Source organism: Syngnathus floridae, chromosome 15, assembly GCF_059516105.1.
Source record: "Syngnathus floridae isolate MCC-2025c chromosome 15, RoL_Sflo_1.0, whole genome shotgun sequence".
Taxonomy (NCBI): Eukaryota; Metazoa; Chordata; class Actinopteri; order Syngnathiformes; family Syngnathidae; genus Syngnathus; species Syngnathus floridae.
Window position 1 is genome coordinate 5,794,813 of NC_142427.1, and position 20,315 is coordinate 5,815,127.

At 41.7% G+C, this 20,315-nt stretch overlaps 2 protein-coding genes across 2 annotated transcripts in view; both read right to left on the reverse strand.

Moving 5' to 3' along the window:
- Positions 1–20,315, reverse strand: part of LOC148386058 (cationic amino acid transporter 2) — a 49,734-nt gene that overhangs the window by 28,986 nt on the left and 433 nt on the right. The window contains exons 2-3 of the mRNA XM_088399466.1: positions 20,184–20,254; positions 13,257–13,349 (exon numbers count right to left, since the gene is read on the reverse strand). The gene's annotated coding sequence lies outside the window, so the exon portion shown is untranslated. The remainder of the gene's footprint in view (positions 1–13,256; positions 13,350–20,183; positions 20,255–20,315) is intronic.
- On the reverse strand, positions 2,468–4,618 carry gsx1 (GS homeobox 1). The gene is made up of 2 exons (XM_088399385.1): positions 3,236–4,618; positions 2,468–3,140 (listed from the first exon to the last, which is right to left on the reverse strand). The coding sequence occupies exons 1-2, from the start codon at positions 3,849–3,851 to the stop codon at positions 2,785–2,787; spliced, it is 972 nt and encodes a 323-aa protein (XP_088255511.1). The 5' UTR covers positions 3,852–4,618; the 3' UTR covers positions 2,468–2,784.

Below are 20,315 nucleotides of genomic sequence, written 5' to 3' on the forward strand. Positions count from 1 at the left end.
TAAACATTTTACACACAATATAGTGACTGTATTTGTTTATCCCTGCTGTATTGTTGTTAATAATAATAACAATAACAATAATGGAAGGCATACGTGAAAAAGTATTCTTTAAATCTTAAACAAAAATTGTATCATACTATACAACGATTAGAACAATTACTCTTGTTGTGAAATAAAAAAAAATGGGTTGAGAGCCCGGAGTAGCTGCGACTATTTATCTTTAAAATGAGGCCAACAAACAAGTTAAAACATTTTTTTTTAAAGGGGACGCTAACGTTGTTTAGTTGGCACACTGGGTGCTCTATAGATTATTTACTTGGCTACAGAAGTTTTAAAGTAGTCGAGTGTGCAGCGCCTGCACAAGCAAGCCACGCTCTCATTGAGAAGCCACGTGTCCGTTTGCAAAGCCTCTCCAACTTAACCACCTCCTTTGTACCACTAACCCACATCGGCAGCGTCCCTCCACATAAAGGGATTTGCAATTTCAAGATATTTCAGCTTAAATGTTTTTGACAGTTCCCTCGCTTTTACCTCGGCTTGGTTATTTTAACTGTGCCAAATGGGTCACCTTGGGTTGCTGTCTGCGCGCAAAGGGCTTTTGCGCGCATTCAGCCTGAATTTTTTCCAACTTTCCTTGACGGGGAAACCAGCTGCTGGTCGTGAAAAGACGGCTTATTAATTGTCCTTTGTCATGCAGAATTGCTTGATTTCTAAAGAAACGTACAAAGGCTCTTTTTCAGGATTCAAGTATTTTGTTTCGTGCGTATTTTCAAACCATCGAATCAGCTGCAGCGCTGCGCCCGTCTACCAGACTCTCAGGTACTGACTGCCTGCTCCTTTTGTCCCCTTTTAATGCTGTTGTAAACCGGGCAGACTGATTTGTTACAAGCCGTTCTTTTAATCTGATAGATAAGAGACATGTCAAAGAAAAGCCGTAAATAAAAAATTAGCCGGGATAAAGACTGGGGCGAGTCTGCTAGATGGGCGCCTGTTGACTCAAGCGGCTCTCCAGCGTCAGGGGAGCCCTCTCGTCAGCCCCGTCGAGGTTACGTCCACAATCCCCTTTTATTCCCTTTTAAAAGACACCGTGGTCCTTTTTGCTTCAATGAATTGATCGGCACAAAATTAAGAATAAATAAATTAAGCATTTGGAGCACCGGGCGTATAAGCTCCCCCAGGGCGCATACCCCCGGGCTATTGAATGCAGAAAGGCAGCTTTACAGGGCACTTTTGGAGCAAAATGGGGGCTATATAGTGCAATTAACAAAATAGTCTAATCCCATATCTTAACAAATGCAAATATTGCTGTTTTGTTAAAATGCTTAAGTGAACCATTAAAGGGAAGTTTAAAAGCGAAACGTAACACCCAAAAGGGGACATTGATGCAAAATAGCAGGCTGTGTGCATGTGCACTTTGGAGACTTTTATTTTGTGCTCTTTAGAAATGTATACTATATGTTTACAATGAGGCAGATATAATTTAAAGTGTATTCAGTGTAATAAGATCAGGTTAAGGTCCAAACAGTAAAGCACAAAGCGGTTGGAACGGTGCGTAAAACACGCTATTGACACCACGCGCACAGACTGTGAGAAGGGATGTTTTTTTTATTATTATTAAAATACATATTTATAAAATATTTTTAAACAACTTTATTTGAAACCTGATATTGACGTTTGAGAATGCACAATTATACTATAAACAGGACATTTTATCCATATATTTTTTTACGGTTTTTATTTTACGTAGATAAAAACAGATGACGTCAATAAATAGCGATGTTTTATTCAAGATAACACTAAGTTGATGCTTTGCTGTGTTTATTCTCTTGAGCCTTAAAGCCACCTGCATGCTCACAAAAGCGCACTAAACTTGACCACACTATGGTTGGAGTGCGTTAACAACACAACAATGCGGATCATGGACACCAAGCTGTGTCTCCTCATCTCATTTCATGCTAGATCGATATCTTAAACATATGCACACTAAACGATGCGGGTTGATTCACTCACAGTGACTATTAACTCAAGCAGTCACACGAGACTTAACGTTTCATCCGAAGACCACAAATGAATGAATGAGAGGCAGTGAAATCTGCTTTAAAGGTCCCCTCTCACGGGAGAAAACGCCAAAGAGATACATTTATTACCTCAGCAATAAAGACGACACAATATTTAATTTGTAGTTATGCATAAACATGTCAATGCAATCCACGTTGTTTGTTGTACGATTTACGCACAATGCGAAATGGAATACGTCTTTGCACACCACGCTGTTGTAATATAGTACTAATTTCTTAATATGGAATACAAATTTTGTGAGACTAGTACTATTCGTGCAGTCCAAATCCAGTTGACTCACTTGGCACAGATTTACGCGTGCACGAGAAGGCGCGCAAAAAGACCAAGACAACGCAACCCGTACGGCTCAGAAATATGATTTTATTTTTTAAATAAATAAATAAATTTCAAATGACATTGAATAATACATTTGAGACCGAGCTCATCTTGCATCCTGCAATACATCCCAAACCAGTATTCAAATACTGAAGGGAAAATGCTATGGGTTATTAATGTTATGTTATTTTCCCCTCATTTCCCGTTTACAAATATGCCTATATTCAGCAACAACAAATTGACCGCTTTCAGAAAAAAACTACATACAAAACGTACAACATGAATTATACAATTATTCAGGACAATTCCCTGGTTAAATATTCTCTTATGTACATAAGTATACAGTTTTTTTGGCTCATGTGGTTTTTTTTTAATCGTCCAAATAGGAGCTCAGGGGGAGACGGACAAGTCCACATCATCCTTTTCGGAGAATGATGAAGGCGACACCGGCATGTCTTCCTCTTCTTCCTCCGAGCACCTGGCTGCCGACGAGCATTTGCAGCCGTTGGTGGCAGTCCGCGGTCCTCCGGATCCGCTCTTGCCCTCTTTTTTGTGCTTCACCCTGCGGTTCTGGAACCAGATCTTAACCTGCTTCTCGGACAGGTTGAGGTAGGTGGCGATCTCGATGCGCCTCAACCTGGACAGGTACATATTGGAGGTGAACTCCCGCTCCAGCTCCAAAAGTTGCGTGCTGGTGAAAGCCGTGCGCATGCGTTTGCTGCTCTGAAGTTTGCTGTTGCTGTTTTCTGTCAAATGTCAAACGGGATCGTCAGTACATAATGACAATAAAGGAGACAAAAACTTTAAGAAATAAATACATGTTAAATAAGTGTGGACTCACCGATGGAAATGCAGTGGTACTGTCGCGGATCAGGGACCGTGTAGGCGGCCTGGTACATGGCGGCTCCGTGGCCGAGGTTGATGTTGGATGAGGTGTGCTGCCTGGACAGGGCCGTGTGGCAGTACTGCGAACCGAAAGTCGGAAAGGAGGCTTTGAGGAGCGGCAGCGCGGGCGGAGAAGGGTGTAGCTGCGAGGCAGCCATGCACAACGGGCAGAAGCACAACAGCCCGGCCTTCCTGGAGTGGCAGGAGCCCGGCAGTCCGTGCGGGTGGTGGCCGGGCGAGTGCACCGCGTAAGGGAAGAGAGGCGAGCTGTTCTCGCTCCCCTTGTCGTTGGCCTCTCTTAAAATCAACGAATCCACCAAAAAAGACCTCGGCATGGTTGCGGCCGTGCAGATGAGTCGTGGGTGAGTTTTGTAGCCAGCGGCGTAGGACGTGGGAGCGTGCTCTCGCGCGGAAGGGTGGACAGCGAAGTGGTGCTGAAGGCGCGCCGGGAGCTCCTTAAATAGGCGCCGCGAAGCCGCTTCGGCCATGTGACGGTTACGCTGCAAGCGGCCGAGAGCTCTCAATAGGGTTTTGTGCTTTTCTCTCGGCATTCCCACTGCACGCTTCCCCATTATTTCACTTGTTAACTAAATGAACTGCATAATGTAGTCTATTCTTGTCAGCCCCACCCACGCCGCGAGAGGCGGCACTGCCCCATTCCGCCTTTTATCATCGCGCTTATTTTATCATAAAACACAGCTTGAATTGTCACATTTAGAAAAGCAGCAGTTGGATTCAATTTGTAAGTCTTGTAGGGATAGAAAGCAAAAACAAAAAAAAACTAGAGTGCAAAAATTACGCACGCTCCTCTGCCAAAACCAATCACGCACGCATTTGCCTTACTTTCACTTTTATTTTGTATACACACCTAACAGCTGCATATTAAGTTTATGCAAACCAATCTAGGGTTAATGTGTCATTTCTAGGCACAAAAAGGGACAAGTCATTGCCTGAAGGCAGTGCTGTTAAAGAGCAGTGATTAATTCCTTTGCTCGGGCCCCTGCCGAGTCGGGGGCGGGAGGGGTGGTGGTTTGGAAGAATATGTAAAAATAACCAGGTTTTCACTCGGCGGCCCTTATTGAATGTCATTGTGGAGGGTTTCAATGAGGGAGAAAGAGAGTCGAATTAAAGTGTGTGACAGCGGCGGATAGACGCAACAAAGGCGACTCTGTCATGGAGCAGCGCGGCCTCGCCTTGCGCTCTCATTCAATTAGCTAATAGGAAAACATTTTCTTTCACTTTAAGGCGCTCCGAACACGACTTTCAAAGACGTGCAAGTTCCCCCGGCACTAAAAAAGTTGGACAGTTTTAAAATCATTAACGTCACAATCACGGAGCATGCAGGAAGAGCCCCCCTACACGTGGTTTCAAATAATTGTTTGGTTTGATAGGGTTACTTTTGGGCCATCCACTTTGAAACACATCGGGAAAAATGGTGTCTGTATGACCATTAAAAAAGAAGCTATATATAATGTGTTCAGTATCACATAATGTGCAATAAACCTTAGACCCGTAATTAGGGATCACCATTACAGTGAATTAGGAGCAGTTAATCCCGGGGGATAAAATCTGATATCACAGAATACAAAAAAAAAAGTCTTTTTGGGATTTTGTTCATTGATGAGACTTGTCGATCTCATTTTAGCTTTGATATTTAAAATAAAACGGTGCGCAATATTGTGGTCAATTATATTTTAAGATTACGATGAAAAGATAAAATGTGTCATTGATGCATTGTTATTAGACGCACTAATTCCCAAAGGATGTACAGCAGTGGCCCCGTGGATATAAGAAAAGAGGTTCTGCGGGTCGTCACGCAGGGAGACTCATCCCAATTTGCAATCCCAACTGGAGACTGACAAATAGTTCTGACCTCCCTCTGGAGGCGGCAGGCCAGAAGTGCAAAGACTCTCATTCTAACAGTCTCAATAATCACTTGTTACTGACGGAAATAATCGAGCAAAAAGCCTGCTCGCAGTAATATGTTTAAAAATATAAACCAATCAAATAATAACTGTCATGAGGCATGGAAGTCCACTTCAAGAATCCCACAAAGCTTAAATCAGCCGTTTAGAGAATCTTCACGTTCGTGAAAAGAGTGAGAAATAAACACTCAATCGAGTAAATTATTTATAAGATATTAAGTTGGAACAATTGCCATCACTCAAATTCCTCACTGATGCTAAGGCTGACCAGTGCCTGCTGTGCTGCAGGAGGAGATCATTTTCAAGGGCTTTTATGCAATTATACCCAAAGATCTCGTGCCCGCTGACATAAAGAGTGCAGTCTGTTTATGGAGATGTAGTCAATATCTCCTTTTCTTTTGGTATGAATAATTCATAGTTTAAGACACTGTCCCCCCTCACTTAATATGTACGCGCACTTAAACACCCACACATCTCTAATACAAATGATGGTTTTAGCTGACAGTGTAACAGGATTTAAGGTCCCAGTGGGGTTTGGGCCCGGCTGACGATGGGCGCTGTGACTGTCGACGTGACACAGAGGGCCGGCTGCCCCTCCTAATCTCCCCCTGAGGCAACATCGCAGAGTGCGGATCCGGCTGCACCTCTCTGGACGCACAAAGGCCCTGATTATCATTCATACGCTCAACAGAAACACCAGTCCAATAGATAACAGATGACACATAAGTACCGGCTGAATGGCGCAATATGTTTGGGTTGCCCGAGTCTATAGGGACCAATGAATCTTTAAACGAGAGGGCTTGTGTTGCAAGGCGGGGCGGGGGGCGGGGGCTCTACAGGTGAATGTGCTATGCTGGGAACTTGGTGGTTGGAACCCCAAAAAGGTTCGATAAATAGGAGGAATCAAAACGATCACATTATTTCAATCTGATTTGAAATGAGAATTCGATCAAGGAATATCAGGTGAGGCTGCTGCAGTCGAAATGAGCAAATTCAGGAATTGTGACAATGGAATTGTGAATTTTTTGGGGATTTGAAAATAAAATAAAAAAATTGGAAGTTTTTTCTTTAAATACTGAAATACTGCTCAATGTTTCGGGGAGAGTTGATTGAAAATTGGCAGCACAGATCATTTATTTGACCACAGTGCCTATTTCAATAAGGTTTGCTTGTTTGAAGTTCTTTGTAATAAATTCCTCAGCACCGAGTTGTCGTGGAGCCTGTATGACAAGAATAAATGGGAGATAAATGCAAACCTGAACGTCTCGCCATCCTAATGAGCCAATTTACATCTAAATGTGACAACGTTATGGGAACTAAGAGGCTCAAGTTTTCCGTGACATGTTTAGACAGCTCGCCAACTAATACGACTATTTTTTTATAACGTTTGTGATTCATTCGATTTTCCAAGACTTCCAGTTGTAAGCAATCAATGAAAAATAAGAAACTGATAAATTAATTTCAGTCTAGTGTGAGGGTGGGGGGGTTGTCTGCAGAGCCATGAGAGGTGTAAATATCTTTGGATTATTTCAAATTCCCTTTTGATGTCAATCCATTTGTTCTGGCATAGATATGTCTCAAACGTTCCCTTTGACCCCATTCATATAAAAGCCTTGAAAAAGTCTTCAAAGGGGTTTGTTACCCCGCGAAGGTCACGAGGCGATTACGTATGGCTGCCTCACATTTTTCCAAATCAGCAGACTTTTGGCCTCAAAATAACAGGTCAAACCAATGAATTTAATGAACTCTCCCAGACACAATGAAGGTTTCTTGCCATTTGAACCCCGGCAAAGGGATATGGGCAGTTCAGCAAGGCCTTTCAAAGACTCTGTACACAAATGTGAGGCGCTTGAGTGTCCACGTTGACAAGTTGTTCAAAGTGCTGGCGTTGTCAGTGATAGTGCCTTCATCCACACTGCCCCCTTTTGTCCCACGTTTTGTGTCCTTTGCTGCACCATCAACCGTCCCCTGAGTACAAAAGCCCGAGGCGGCAAAGCGCCTTTTGCGATGTTCTGTTTGCCTTATTTCTCTCCGCCGAATGTCATGCGGCAGGCCGACACGCCGGAGACGTTATTGTGGGCAAAACAAAGAGGGATGATGGCGCCGAACAACTTTTGATGGCGACTCGCCGCTCCTCCCTCCTTTTCACTTGACTTTCCTGATCCTCCCCTCCATCCCTCCCCTCATTCACTTTCCTACTTTCCTTCATTGTCGCGTTTCTCGCTCTTTCCAATTTGGACTCTCTGACGCTTCCACGGAACACTCTTTCAAATGACAAAAGATCACAGGAACACAGGATGGGAGGACATTTCATCTAGGGCCCAAATTCCCACTACCGTGAGCTCGCTGGATGCAGCTGCGAGGCCGTTTTGTGAGAACAAACATCTTTAAGCATATGGTAGTTGTGTGTTCACTTAATTGAGTCAATTGGAGACTCATGGGAAACCACAGAGGGGGGTAAGAGTCCGGGAGGAGAGAGGTCAGAGAGCAGGAAGAGCAATGCCGGAAAAGTACAAGGAAGAACGCATGAAAACACAATTTAGACATTTTCAGCTCTGTCTATGATTGAGATTTACTTTGGCGGAGTTTAAAACAACAAAACACACATAAGCGATTCAAGTTTAAAAGCTGTGAGCCTTCAGGGAAACAAACAAACTGTCTGCCTCGAAGAAAGTTTATGGTTTTCTCATTAATGACCTCCTGCGGTTTGCACTATTTCCTCCCCATTCATCTCACATTAGTTTCTTTTCAGGGGTCGCCTTTGTTTTGGAGCGGTCTTCATTTTTTGTCAGGGTGAAGCTGCTTGACTGCCAAGCCAAACTTTGACTTCTGAAATGCGGACAAAAGGTTTTCAAAACATTCCGTCAGAAAGTTTAAAAGGCATTCCGAGGCCGCTACTAAATGCGTTGATTGTTTGGGATGTGTCGCCTCAACCAAACATAATAAAATAATAACAATAAAAAAAAACGACTTTCATGGGCTTCTATTTTTATTTTGAACTAACTGCAATGAATAATAAATTCAGACAATAGTCTTTCATACAGTCTTAGTATGATTTTTCAGATACTTAATCCATTGTGATTTGGAATCTGCTTTTGTAAGATTTTTTTCTCCCCCCCACTGTGTTGTTGTATTCCCCCCTTATGACCCCTGTGACAGTTTTTTTTTTTTTTTAACTCTGTTCACTCTCCGCTTTTGACAGAACTGGGAATATATGGCTCCCACTCTCTCTCTCTCAAGAGTTATGACACAAGCGGTGTGAAAAAGAGATTTAGGCTAATTCAGCGTCTATAACCGAGCACATGCGTGAGAGTCAGTGTGATGACGGGTCACTGCCCATCTTGCCGGGTCCCCCCTGTTTTCTGCAGATGCGCTCTATTGGGGAGGCGACACGCGGCGGGGCGCTGCTGGGAGGTAGTTACTTTTTCATCATTACCATAGAAACCGACACACTGGCTCTCAGCTGGTCAAGGCCAGGGGTCCGCCGACTTTCACACTACTCTAACGCAACGGCAGAATCCAAAATGGATCTCAGCACTCTGAATAATCAGCATTTATGCTTGGTTCAAGGGCAAAATGAGCTGCCAGACAAAAAAAAACAAAAAACAGAGGACTCCTATTTATGATGAAAAACAGACAATTCAGTCATATGATGCGGGCCACACAATGTGTTGTTTACATTAAGAATGAGCATAATTAATTGACCATTACAAATTTAGAGGACGATTAATCATATCTTAACGCAAATGGGGCAAAGTGGATCCAAATAAGCTGCAACCAGCACAATTGATTCACACTCGATTTGGCTATTAAAAATTCAGGATAGAGACTTTTCCTTCCCTTCATTGTCATCCCTTGACTGTGTGTAAAATACAGAAGAGTTTTACAACTAACTCAGACAGTATGCTGTAGTTACATAGGGTAAAAAAGATATGCCTGGGAGTATTTTTGAAATTGTCTGTCTACATACGTTGCTTCATTATTTGTGTCCAAATACCCATTGCTTATTAAGTCTATTACTCTGTGGAAATTTGAATTATGTGTCAGCATTAAGCTAGCGGATATTCAAAGTGATGACGTAATGTTAAATACAAAACATGTAAATCTCGCTGTGATGCAGACGGCCCAGAATGGTACAGTTGTGGTGCATCCTCAACAACTTATGTAAACATTATGTACATGTTATGAGTAATAACTGAGCATTGTGAAAGGTCAGAGTTCACCATTGATCCTCTCACCCCTGGCAGGTGCAGCTCACAGGAGTGAGGGGAAGCGGCCCCCTCGTCTCTCCCACCTCTTCACGCTGCTCAGCGAGAGAAAGGGAGGAGTGTAAATGAGTGCACTCCAGAAAGCCATCACCTGCTCCCTCCACCCTCAAATCCCCACCGACTCGGCCAGACACAGATATGCTAGCACCCCAGTTCCAAATTTCTGAGTTGGACCAAGTGGAGAAAAAGAGACGGACAGGAAGAGGGAGGGCAAGGGAAGGAGCGAGGGAAGGCCAGTTGAAATGTTGGTTAACTATTCGCATCCACGCCGTGATTTTGTTTTGTCTGTTTTGTTGTTTTGAGTATCAACACATTCACGGGCGGCAAAATGTACATTTGTCATGGCCATAGAGGGAAGTGAATTGGGCTGGAAGGTGCATTGAGTTTGTGCGCACAGAAAGCCCAAGGGTGAGGTTGTGTATTGATGGGCGCCCCTCCCAGCTTCTCCCAGATTCCTCCTCTATTGTGATTTTGAGTGAATGTATCCTCTTGCTAAGGGCACTGGAATGTGTCTCCTCAACTCATGTGATGGATGGGGCCTTGTTTTGCACTCCTCCGCCCCTCCCTCCGAATCCCTCACTCTCCCCCAGCCTTTGACTCTTTCATCGCATCCTTTTATTCGGCGCCAATAAAAGTCAGCGATTCTTCATCGGCCGTTGTGCAGATCTGAGGGCGGCTGTTATTTTTCATCGGGAGTGTGTCACACATCACCATTCAGGACCTCAGTCACACAAATTCAAACACTGGCAAAGAGGCTGAAGCAGGTGGAGATACACCATCAATGAATTATTCAAATGAGACACTCTTCTATGTAGTGCTTTAAATTTCATTTAAATATTGGCTTGATAAGCGTCAGAGACGTTTATGGTGATTTTTGCATGATGATGGTGGATAACTGTTTTTTAATTATTTAAAGGTAATATAAAAGTAAAAGAGCCCTCCCAAAGAAAAAACTTTACTTCCACAACATTAAGTCATTATTACATAGCATCATGAATGTTTGTAAAATATGTGTCACGACTCTCCCCCGTGATTTTCAAGGAAAACAACGGGATCAAGGTGTAAAGTAGGGAAACGATTTAAAATGTATTATTCATAATGTTATATAAGAAGCGCCAAACAGGAGTCAAATGAATCACCAGTTTCTGTGTTAAGCAACAATAACCCGAACCTCTCCAAACACAAAACTGTACAAGATAAACGTGTACATGTTTTATCCACTCTTGCTGAAATATCCTGAAGCCCAGGAAAATGGCAAAGGCATTACAGCATATGAGAAAAAGGGCAGTAATGAATTTCGAGGAAAATGGTCATTAATGGTATTAAGATTACTCATGTTCCATGGAACAAATTATTGGAACTTTGACAAGCACGCCAAATTATCTCCTGGTGCTGACCAGGAGTGTGCTGAAGTCCTCTCTACCTGCTGAGGAAAGACCATTTCTGCTCATTTCACTATTTTTAACAATAGAACCAAGCCATTAAGACAAATTAATGTCATTATCAAGTCTCTATGAATATGACAAATACCGGCGTTTCGAGCAGCTTTAGAGGCTATTGACAATAATGAAATTCGCTGTAGAGGTACTGAAAAGAAACACTCCAAGTAATTATTTTCTAGTAGCTTGTTTGTCTGCAATCCGTTCATTTGCTTTCATCTCAATTATCGGACTCTGTGAGCATGTGGAGGCGCATAGTGCTCTGCGGCCCACGAAGCGAGGGCCCTAATTGGCCAATTACCGTTCTGTTTCTGGGCTTTTAGCACCGCTGGAGAGTGGAGGGAGACCGCGGTGCGTAAAACCATGAGGACCTTGCATGCACAAAACCACACAAAACAAAACCACCGCCGCCCGAGATGGTGGCGCTTGGGAGCAGCGTGTGCGAGGCACTAAAAACGTGGCAGCAGCCACAGGACAAAACAAACTCGCTGCATTAAATGCGCGACAATGAATTAGGTGTGTTGATGCAAACATGCCATTACACCACTGCCTATTCATATCACTGTGCATTCCACCGGCTTGAAACAACAACTCAAGCTAGTGGCACCTATAAATGGCCACTGCTGATAATCATAGTTCACTTTTACATGTTTAAGTGGTTTCAAGTTTTAGTAGAAACCTGCATGATTCAACATTCATTTTTTTAAGCAGCCAACAACCAAACAGACTGAGAGAAGAGCAGCCAAGAATAGAGGGAAACAAAATGTAAAAACAACAATGGCTCTTAGAATAGCATGGGCCAAGTCACAATCTTTTCACTCCAGTCCTATAGGTGGCAGTAAAGTGCAACACAAACTGGAAGACTATTCCCATGTTCTTCTTATCACTGCCCCATCACCTGATGAGTCAAAAATTAAACATTTTTTATTTATTTCAATGCAATTACATCCAGTGCACTAAATAGCAAGACTGATATACAATTGTATTTTGCTGGGCCATATAAAACATTTTCATATTTACAATTGTTTTGTTCACCACTGTTTTCAAAAACAGAAGCAGCATATGCATATAAAAGTTGGCACCCACTTTTCAACCACACCCCTCCCCCTCAGCAATTTTCATATTATCCCTGTGCCGTATGCTCTCCCCCTCACTTTAACATTCTGTCACGCGCTCCCTGGATCATGTAGCGGCTGTTAATTAAACCCTCTTTGGGATCATTTCCTTGCACAAGTGGCCTCAGTGCAGCACCCATTAGGCAGAAAGCTCTGTTATCTGAATTTCCAAATGTAGCTCAACATTTATTAAAGTGAAATTCATCCAGTAATTGCCCGCCTCGGCATGCCCCATGTCTCCCTCTTACCTCCAGGGCCACCTGCTCGGCGGCACCAACTATTTACCGGCACCACGCAGGGTAATTAGACCTCTGACCCAGTCCAATAAGAGCCAGGTAATTGCGCTAATAAAAAAAATTAACAGCAGCAACATGACGGTCATTATGTAAAAATACCCTGTAATGAAGCATTAGCCCTGATTCTATGCAGATTAAAAACAGCTAGCTACAGGTATTTAAGGTTCCAACGTGAGATTGTTTATTGTAGCTCAGTGAAAACGTGACATATGGATAAGCAACAAAAGAGTTTGTTGAAATAAATAAATAAATAAATACACTCTACAAAGATAATTTTGTTTTTATTGTGAGTTTTATTGACACTCCTCAAAGGTCACTTAGTATTAGACAGTGGGAGGCCAGTGAAAGAAATGGTAATAATTCATCATTGTGTTTGAGTTTTTTTGTGCTTGCAAAAACAAAATCAGCCCTCTAGTAGGAAATGAAATAGTAAAGAAAAACCTTTTTTTCATTACTTACCTTCATGATAAATGATACATGTTGCATGAACGCCATTCATTGGTCACAGACTGAATTTAATGTTGTTGCAACTTTGCTTTCAACAATATTTGTCCTCAAAGTAGTAGATGAGGTACTAATTTGTCTTTCTACTGACACCCCCTGGCCAAAAATGCAACTGCAGCACCACTGCGAAGTCAAATTAGTCTGTTTTGGACTACAAAAGGGAGTAAAACACGAAGTAGTAGTGGGGTGTGCAGTCTAAAATTATTTCGCATTTATTTAGTGTTTTTTTTAAACAAGGCTTACAAGCTTGCTTGCATGACCAACTATGTTTTCTGAGAGCTTTACCTGAACTCTGCAGTCACTTATATCAATAGTTTTCCCAAATTATTTTCCAATATTGAATATCTACAATTTTGTTTTGTAATCCATATACATGTCAAGCTGTGTCATTGGCATATGAAGGTAATTATACATAAAGAATGATACTCACGGTTCATTTAGCATCCGTCCTGCCGAGCACCGCAGGGGCCCTGTCATTTATCAGTTCATTTGAAACTCATCACTCCATCCATCACACAAGATCCTGCAAGCCCAGAACAGCATTGACTTAATGGCACAATCTTTTAATCATCAGTATTTTCCTCCTTGCACAGAGGAACAGAGATTGAATAGGAAATTATTGCTAATGTCACTAATTGATCAACATGAGCTGATTCAAGTGTGGCCATTCCGTTCCCAAATTTAACTACTTTTTATGTGCTATTAATGGTACAATAAACATCTAATATAAGAGAAGACTATCAAGATTTTAACTTAATTTCTCAAAGCCTTTTAATTATTCTAAATCCCTTTGAAAAAAAGATTCAATGAAAACAAATAGGCGATGAACGTACAGTTTTTTCTTTAGGAATATAATTGTGAGGCGACAACATAGTTTCGTTTGTTTGGTTCAAAAGGCTGAATAGCAAGCCGGACTGTGGCCTCCCTTATTCCAGACAAGCTGAGTCGGTATTTACAGCATCACAGAGGAGCTGACCTTCACACCTCAAACCTCAATTTATTCAATGTTACTTAATCAAGCCGGCCCTACCAAACAAAGAACTGTTTGCTGTGAAAAGACACAAGTTTGTGTGGTTTGACTCAACTTTTTGGGGGGGTTTGTTGTGACAAGGAAGCAACGTCCAATTAGTAGATGAGAAACATCGCCTCTATTGAATGCCCATTTGGAGATGATCAGTCAAGCGTGCAGTCAGTCATCCACCTGCTACTACTGAATTAAATTCTTCTTTTTTTTTTTTTCTCCTAAAAAGTTTAAATAGGTTTTCAAACATGCAGAATGGTGAAAAGCACCGACAGCATTTTGGACTTCTGGACTATTTGCGTTCCAACATTATGAGTTCCTCATCCTATAACGGGAAAAAAATACTATCCAAAATCTAACAACCTGGGAAATTGGAAATTGAAAAATTGTAACATTTGACTTTAATTGATTAAAAGGCAGGCAACGCAAACGATTGATTTGAGAATGAGTGACCTCTGCTCAGGTCTGCTTAAAAATGTCACACTTAAGTTAAAGAAGAAAGTAAAGATTAGACCTTCTCAGTGTTGCATGGCATTAACCATATTTATCTTTTGCTGATCATCTGACTGTGAAATCTTTGGAAACGCTTATTCCAAAGACCACTGAGTAGACCTTTTCCGTTGGCATTTGTTTTTAAACTGCCTTACAGAAAAGGCTTTGTATAGCTTATAATATCGGTTTTAAAAAAGCGCACAAAACAAGGAACACTTGGAAAAAAAAACATCATTTTAAAACATCTAAAATGAGGTAACAATAGCTTCATCCTCCAAGCCTCTAAAGGAGCTTTGCCTTTGATGGCAGCCTGAGCCAAACAATTCCATCAGACCCCCGTTCTCCTCGGTGAAGGCCGACAAAGGGCCATTGGTGAAAAGATCTGCAGTTGTGGCAAATAATAGAAAAGCAAATGTTGAGAAATGAGAGCTTAGAAGACTAACACATTTGATAGACTGTGTACGGATAGTATTAAGTGCCGTTCCCAGGAGAGCGCAGGAAAACAAAAGGGCAAGCGGAGAAGGCGATGGCGTGAGGTCAAATTGTGTCAGGCTGAGTTACGTGCAGATGACTGCACTGTGCTTGACCTGTGGAGCGAGTGTAGGTCCACGCGGGCGTTTTGAAAAAGCCCGATGGCATTCGAGTTCCTTGATGTCATTCTATCTCCAGTGGGCCATGTGCCGATAGTTGACAGCCTCCTGCTTTGACGACATTATTTTTCCTCAAAGCTGCCTATCAGTGAAAGCGTCCATAAAATGTCCACGTCTGTGAAAGGGCACATGTGCGATCCGGTGACAAATTAGGCTATTCATAAATTTGGAACAATGACAAGAATTTCTGCAGTTTGTGTCACGCTGGTGAGTGAGCTTAAGGTGATTTTTTTTTTTCTTTTTTCCCCAAACCTAAAAGCAACAATTTATTCTAAGGGAAACTAAAAGTCCCAATGTGCATTTTACAATGTAGTTTGTCCCAAATACATTGCATGCTTGTCCTTTCAACACACTAGCAAATAAATCTAATGTTTTATTAATTGAATAGCTGCGCCTCGAGCTCAAGCGGTTGCATAGAAACATTTTAATAGCATGATATCCCCCTTGTGGAGAAAGTTGTGTACTACTACTGATCCAATTTACTGACGTTCATGGGGAATTGCTTCAAAACTGAATTAAGCAAAGTTAAATTTAGGAAAGTGTTAATGTAGGAATCAATTATTTTAGTCCCCTGCAATGTTAAGAAAACAGTATGACACTTTAATTGTTCAACCAAGACAAACATATTTGTTTATGTGTTTAGTCACATACAGTATATGAAGTTTGACCAACATGCATTTTAACATCATATCATTAATTTAATGAATATGAAGTCCAATAGAAAATCTAAACTTTTTTTATGGTAAAATGCGCAAGTTTGAATGGTCTCAGTAATAGATTCAAGTTAGCTGACCAAAGGTCAACTGAAGTTGCAAACTAATTTTTGCTCCTTCATATCTCTATTCGAAGTGGAATAATTGCACTCGCGTGCCTCATGAGAGTCACATTGATGGCGGTACGGCTGTTTGTTTTTTAGGGGGGTGCACCTCTTTTGCAAAAAGACATTGTCCTTTTTTTTTTCTAAGCAACCAACGCACACGATGAGATTTCTGGGCACACACAGTCACACAGCTTTTAGACACTCATTAGCTCTTGCTAATACAATAAGTGTCACCTTCCATTACATGGTGCTGGCAAAGATATCAGGATTGGAAAGCCACCAAATCTCCGCACAAGGGGAGCGGCAATCTCATGCTCAGTATTGTCTTTCGGCCACAATGTTGAATTGTTCTAGCTTGCGCCTTTACTAATGCTTCAAATATAAATACATATATAAAACTAAAGGTGTCAAAAAAATGCTCATAGAGGAAAAACGCTATCACAGAAGCAAGAGCACTCTCGAATGATGTGACACATTCCTTCATAGTGGGGATCTTGATGTTAACTTTGCGGCTTGTTTGGGAGTGGGCAGCTGTTTAAGGAGCCGCCACACCACACCCCACCCTATTCAAGCCCGCCGTCTCGCATATGAACAGCGCACGCAGCGTTGTTAAAAATCTTAATTAAGACTCCTAATTCTCCATGCTGTCGCCTGAGCCGAGCTGTGTGCTCACGTGAAAAGCTGTCTTTGGCATTCTGGTGTTGACATTTTTTTAGGATGTTTACAAAAAACTTGTATGTCTGACAAAATCAAGCAGGAGTATTTTATTATTTACATGAAGTTAATTGCTTGCACTTTGTAGACAGGTTTAAAAGTTACCCGTTTCCTGGTAAGACGTATTTCATTGGTGAACAATATTTATATTTACCATATTTCACAGATTAGATGGAATTACATCTCACTCCATAAAAAAAGTAACATGAAGTGACATAACAAGTGTTTGTCAATGTGAAGATGATTTCTGGATGTAGTCTTGGGGCGACGAAAGAGCTCCCTGTGAGCGGTGGCAAAGGGCATGTGGTCCTCCGCAAACAACAGTGCCCCTAAAACGACGAAAATGAGCGTGACGCGTGTTAAACAGGCAAAGCCCCCGCGACACTGACGTTTGACAAGATGATGGCCGTCGGCAATCATAATCAAATGAGTGAGCGCTTAACAGTCAGTGTTGAGGTATTTGTTTAAAATGATCAGTGTTAGAAGAGAGAAAGAATTCCTCGTCCATGTGACTTAGCACTACGTTGACCTCGGTCCTTCCTTCCTGACAAAAGGTGCCAGTGACTGCAAGTCGGGCATCATGGTAAACATGCCAAGGAGGTGCCCCCCTCCCCACCCCTGCTGCCCCCCGCTCCAGAACCATTTGGACCACAGGGAATGGGTTAATCACATTAGAGGCCCAGAAGAGAGATGGGAAGTAGACAGTACCGTGACAGCCGGGGTAGCACTGGCACGACTAATCCCGTTAGAGCGAGGAAAAAGGGGGACGCCATCGCGCCTACAAGGCTGAGAAAGAGAAAAACATTTTCCCAGGAATGAGTTCACCTGTATGGTAACTGGGAGAAGTTGGCCTGTTGATGCCTATTAGCTGAAACAATTGCACTTGGCACATCCAAATGTTTTTTTTCTCCCTTCATGCTGGGCACCACTTTATTGTCAGTGCTTGGAGGGAAAACAAAAAACAAAACAATCGGCAGCAGACAGTGGCATGAGATCCTCTTTCATGGCACGGCAAAAGCAGCCCCTTTCAAGTCTGTGCCACCGGCACCCCGAACAGTGAGAAGACGGGGAGGGGGCGTGCTGTAAGAAGGACAGGGCTTACTTCATCCGCCATTGTAAGTGCACCCGAGTTCAACCTTAATGTAAACCTTTGCAGGCAGGATATGAATAGGATGCTCTCTATAAAAATATATCCTGCTGAGTAATCCGGCAGATGGCCACAGCGGTGGACACGACAAGCGCGGCTGGCCACTGCAGGGGTGAACGGGGAATGTCCGATCAGCCGCCACTCTTCAGCTCGGGAGATACGGAATCAAGATTCCTAACTCCCTTTTGGCGAGGCTGGGAACCCGAGCCGTCACTTTGGATCCATCAAGTTTCTTCTTAATCTCACTCGCCATTTTTATTCTCTCTTTCTCCCCATTTTTCGCATCGGCCCCTTTTGTTATGGGGATTAAACCGAGTGGTAAAACAGTGATTTAATGATCTTTCCATGGCTATGCGCACCACTTAAACCATGAGACAAACAAGCCAAGGCATTCTTAGAGTCACCCCCACTTAAGGCGGCTCAGGAACTGTGAAGGCTTTTCATGCAGTATTAAGCTGCGCCTGATTATTTTTCCCGCTGTCGTGTGATGTGCGGTGCGCCACTCTGGGAAAAATTCAACGTTTTGTCTTTTGTTGAGGCCCATTGTAAATAAGACAAGAAGACAACTGGAGCTTAATTACATTAGGAAAGCGCCATAAGGAGTACAATTTTGTATTTGAAATAAAACATTTCGAAATAAGCCTTGAGGCTTTTTTTTAAAAGGTCTTTTAGAATGATTACCTCTATGGCAGGGCAAGCAAAACTGAACATTATTATCTTGATAAAAGTAGAATATTTGGATATCATAACTATTGTCAAAGTGTTCATAATGCTTTGGCTGGTCATTATATAATGTTTATTTCCAGTACTTTTATGAAACTTGCAATTTTCTACCTCTATGGCAGGGCAAGCAAAACTGAACATTATCATCTTGATAAAAGCAGAATATTTGGATATCATAACTATTGTCAAAGTGTTCATAATGCTTTGGCTGGTCATTATATAATGTTTATTTCCAGTACTTTTATAAAACTTGCAATTTTCTACCAAATATAAAAGCCTATCCAAAGAAATATTTCAGTATATATTAATCTACAAATATATACATCATACTCTTAGTTTCAAAAGATGGTAACGAAATTGTCCATAAAACATAATTCATATGAGAAATATTTGGCATTTAATTTCCTAGATACATGCAGGAAAACGCTAAACAGCTCATTTACATGTCATACCAACAATAGCCAGCAGGTAGCACTGTTGGGAAAGGAAAATTGAATTGCCAACGATGATAACGGGGTGTATGTATTGTATTGGGGTTAAAACCACTGAGCTGGAGATTATTGCACCATCGAAAACACAGATGACCCATAAGTGACATGCGACCTTCTCATATCATGACATCATAAAAATAATTCCTAAGAAAAAAGAATTGGTCTGATGAGTTTTTAAAATATAGATATGCTGCTGTTATGAGATACAGTGAGACTTCAAACATAAAAACTCCTTTCTGGGACGCTGTGTAAAACAAATGGAAATAATATGCAGTAATAAGTTACACTTATCATAAACATAAGTTAGCAGAATTATAATAAAGTGAAAATAAAATACAAATACAGTCCTCATACTTGGATTTCTCATCATCACTAATTTAGCAGTGTAAATTCCGTGAACGAATGTTGACCTTTGGGCAGTGCATGTGAAGTGAGGCTACATTTTTTTACGTGAAGATGTTATTGAGGCATGTGAGGGTTAACACTTTCATTTGGGGAAACAATTCCTAGATGTTCGTATTCACAATACTTTAACACAATGACACTTTTATAAATTAAAGGATTATCGAGGACACTTCTAATATTCCATTGATGGTTATGCAAGATTTCCTGCCTGATTTCATTATCAAACAACAGAAGGGTTCTGCAAATATCAACATACACAGAAATTAAAAACAAGACGAAATCAGAACAACATCCTTAATGTTGGATTAAATGATGTATTGATGGAATAAGCAGATTCCTCTTTGGAGGTTTAAGAGTCTGACGGTGTGCTACTTATAAAGATTTAAGCCTCCATATCTAGGTTACACTGCTCCCTCCCACAATCCAGATGATGCCATCTGTGATAAAGGAGCGATGCACGTGTTTGTGTGTGCATCTGTGTTTGTGTGTATGCGTAATGCTTTCAAATCAAATAGCGAGTGTCTCCTTTCACTGTTAATCCAGGGGAGCTATTAACTGACTTGTAGGCTTCTGTTTATTTTGAACATTTGGTATAAAAGACAAACTTGAGGGACTGGAGCTGACAGTTATTGTGATACTAGCAACAGGTGAATTCCACCTCTTGAAAAGATGCGAGATTAGAACACAAAAAGTACTATACAGTAATGGATACCAATATATGGATGGGTTTTATAGATATTACTTGCATTTTTTGCTTACAGTGGGGGGGGGGGTAACTTAACTGTGAAGATGCTTTGTGCAATATTGACATGGCCTTGAACCTAGGCATCAATTTGCTGGTGCATGACAAGTACAAATGAATGCATAGTTTGAGAGGCAGAGTTAAATGCTCACCTGAACATGAAGATCTTGTTGATTCAAGGTTATGACTTCCCTTATACTTGGTCCAAGGTGAGGTCTTGGACCTGGGAGAAAAAAAAAAAAGCACACAGGATGTCAGAGGTCTACTAAGGGATTGGTCGATCC

Excerpts from the sequence above, each read along its gene's own strand:
- gsx1 (XM_088399385.1), bottom strand. The coding sequence starts at position 3,851 with ATGGGGAAGCGTGCAGTGGGAATGCCGAGAGAAAAGCACAAAACCCTA. Across the intron at positions 3,141-3,235 it reads GTACCACTGCATTTCCATCG|AAAACAGCAACAGCAAACTT; the intron begins GTGAGTCCACAC and ends GACATTTGACAG.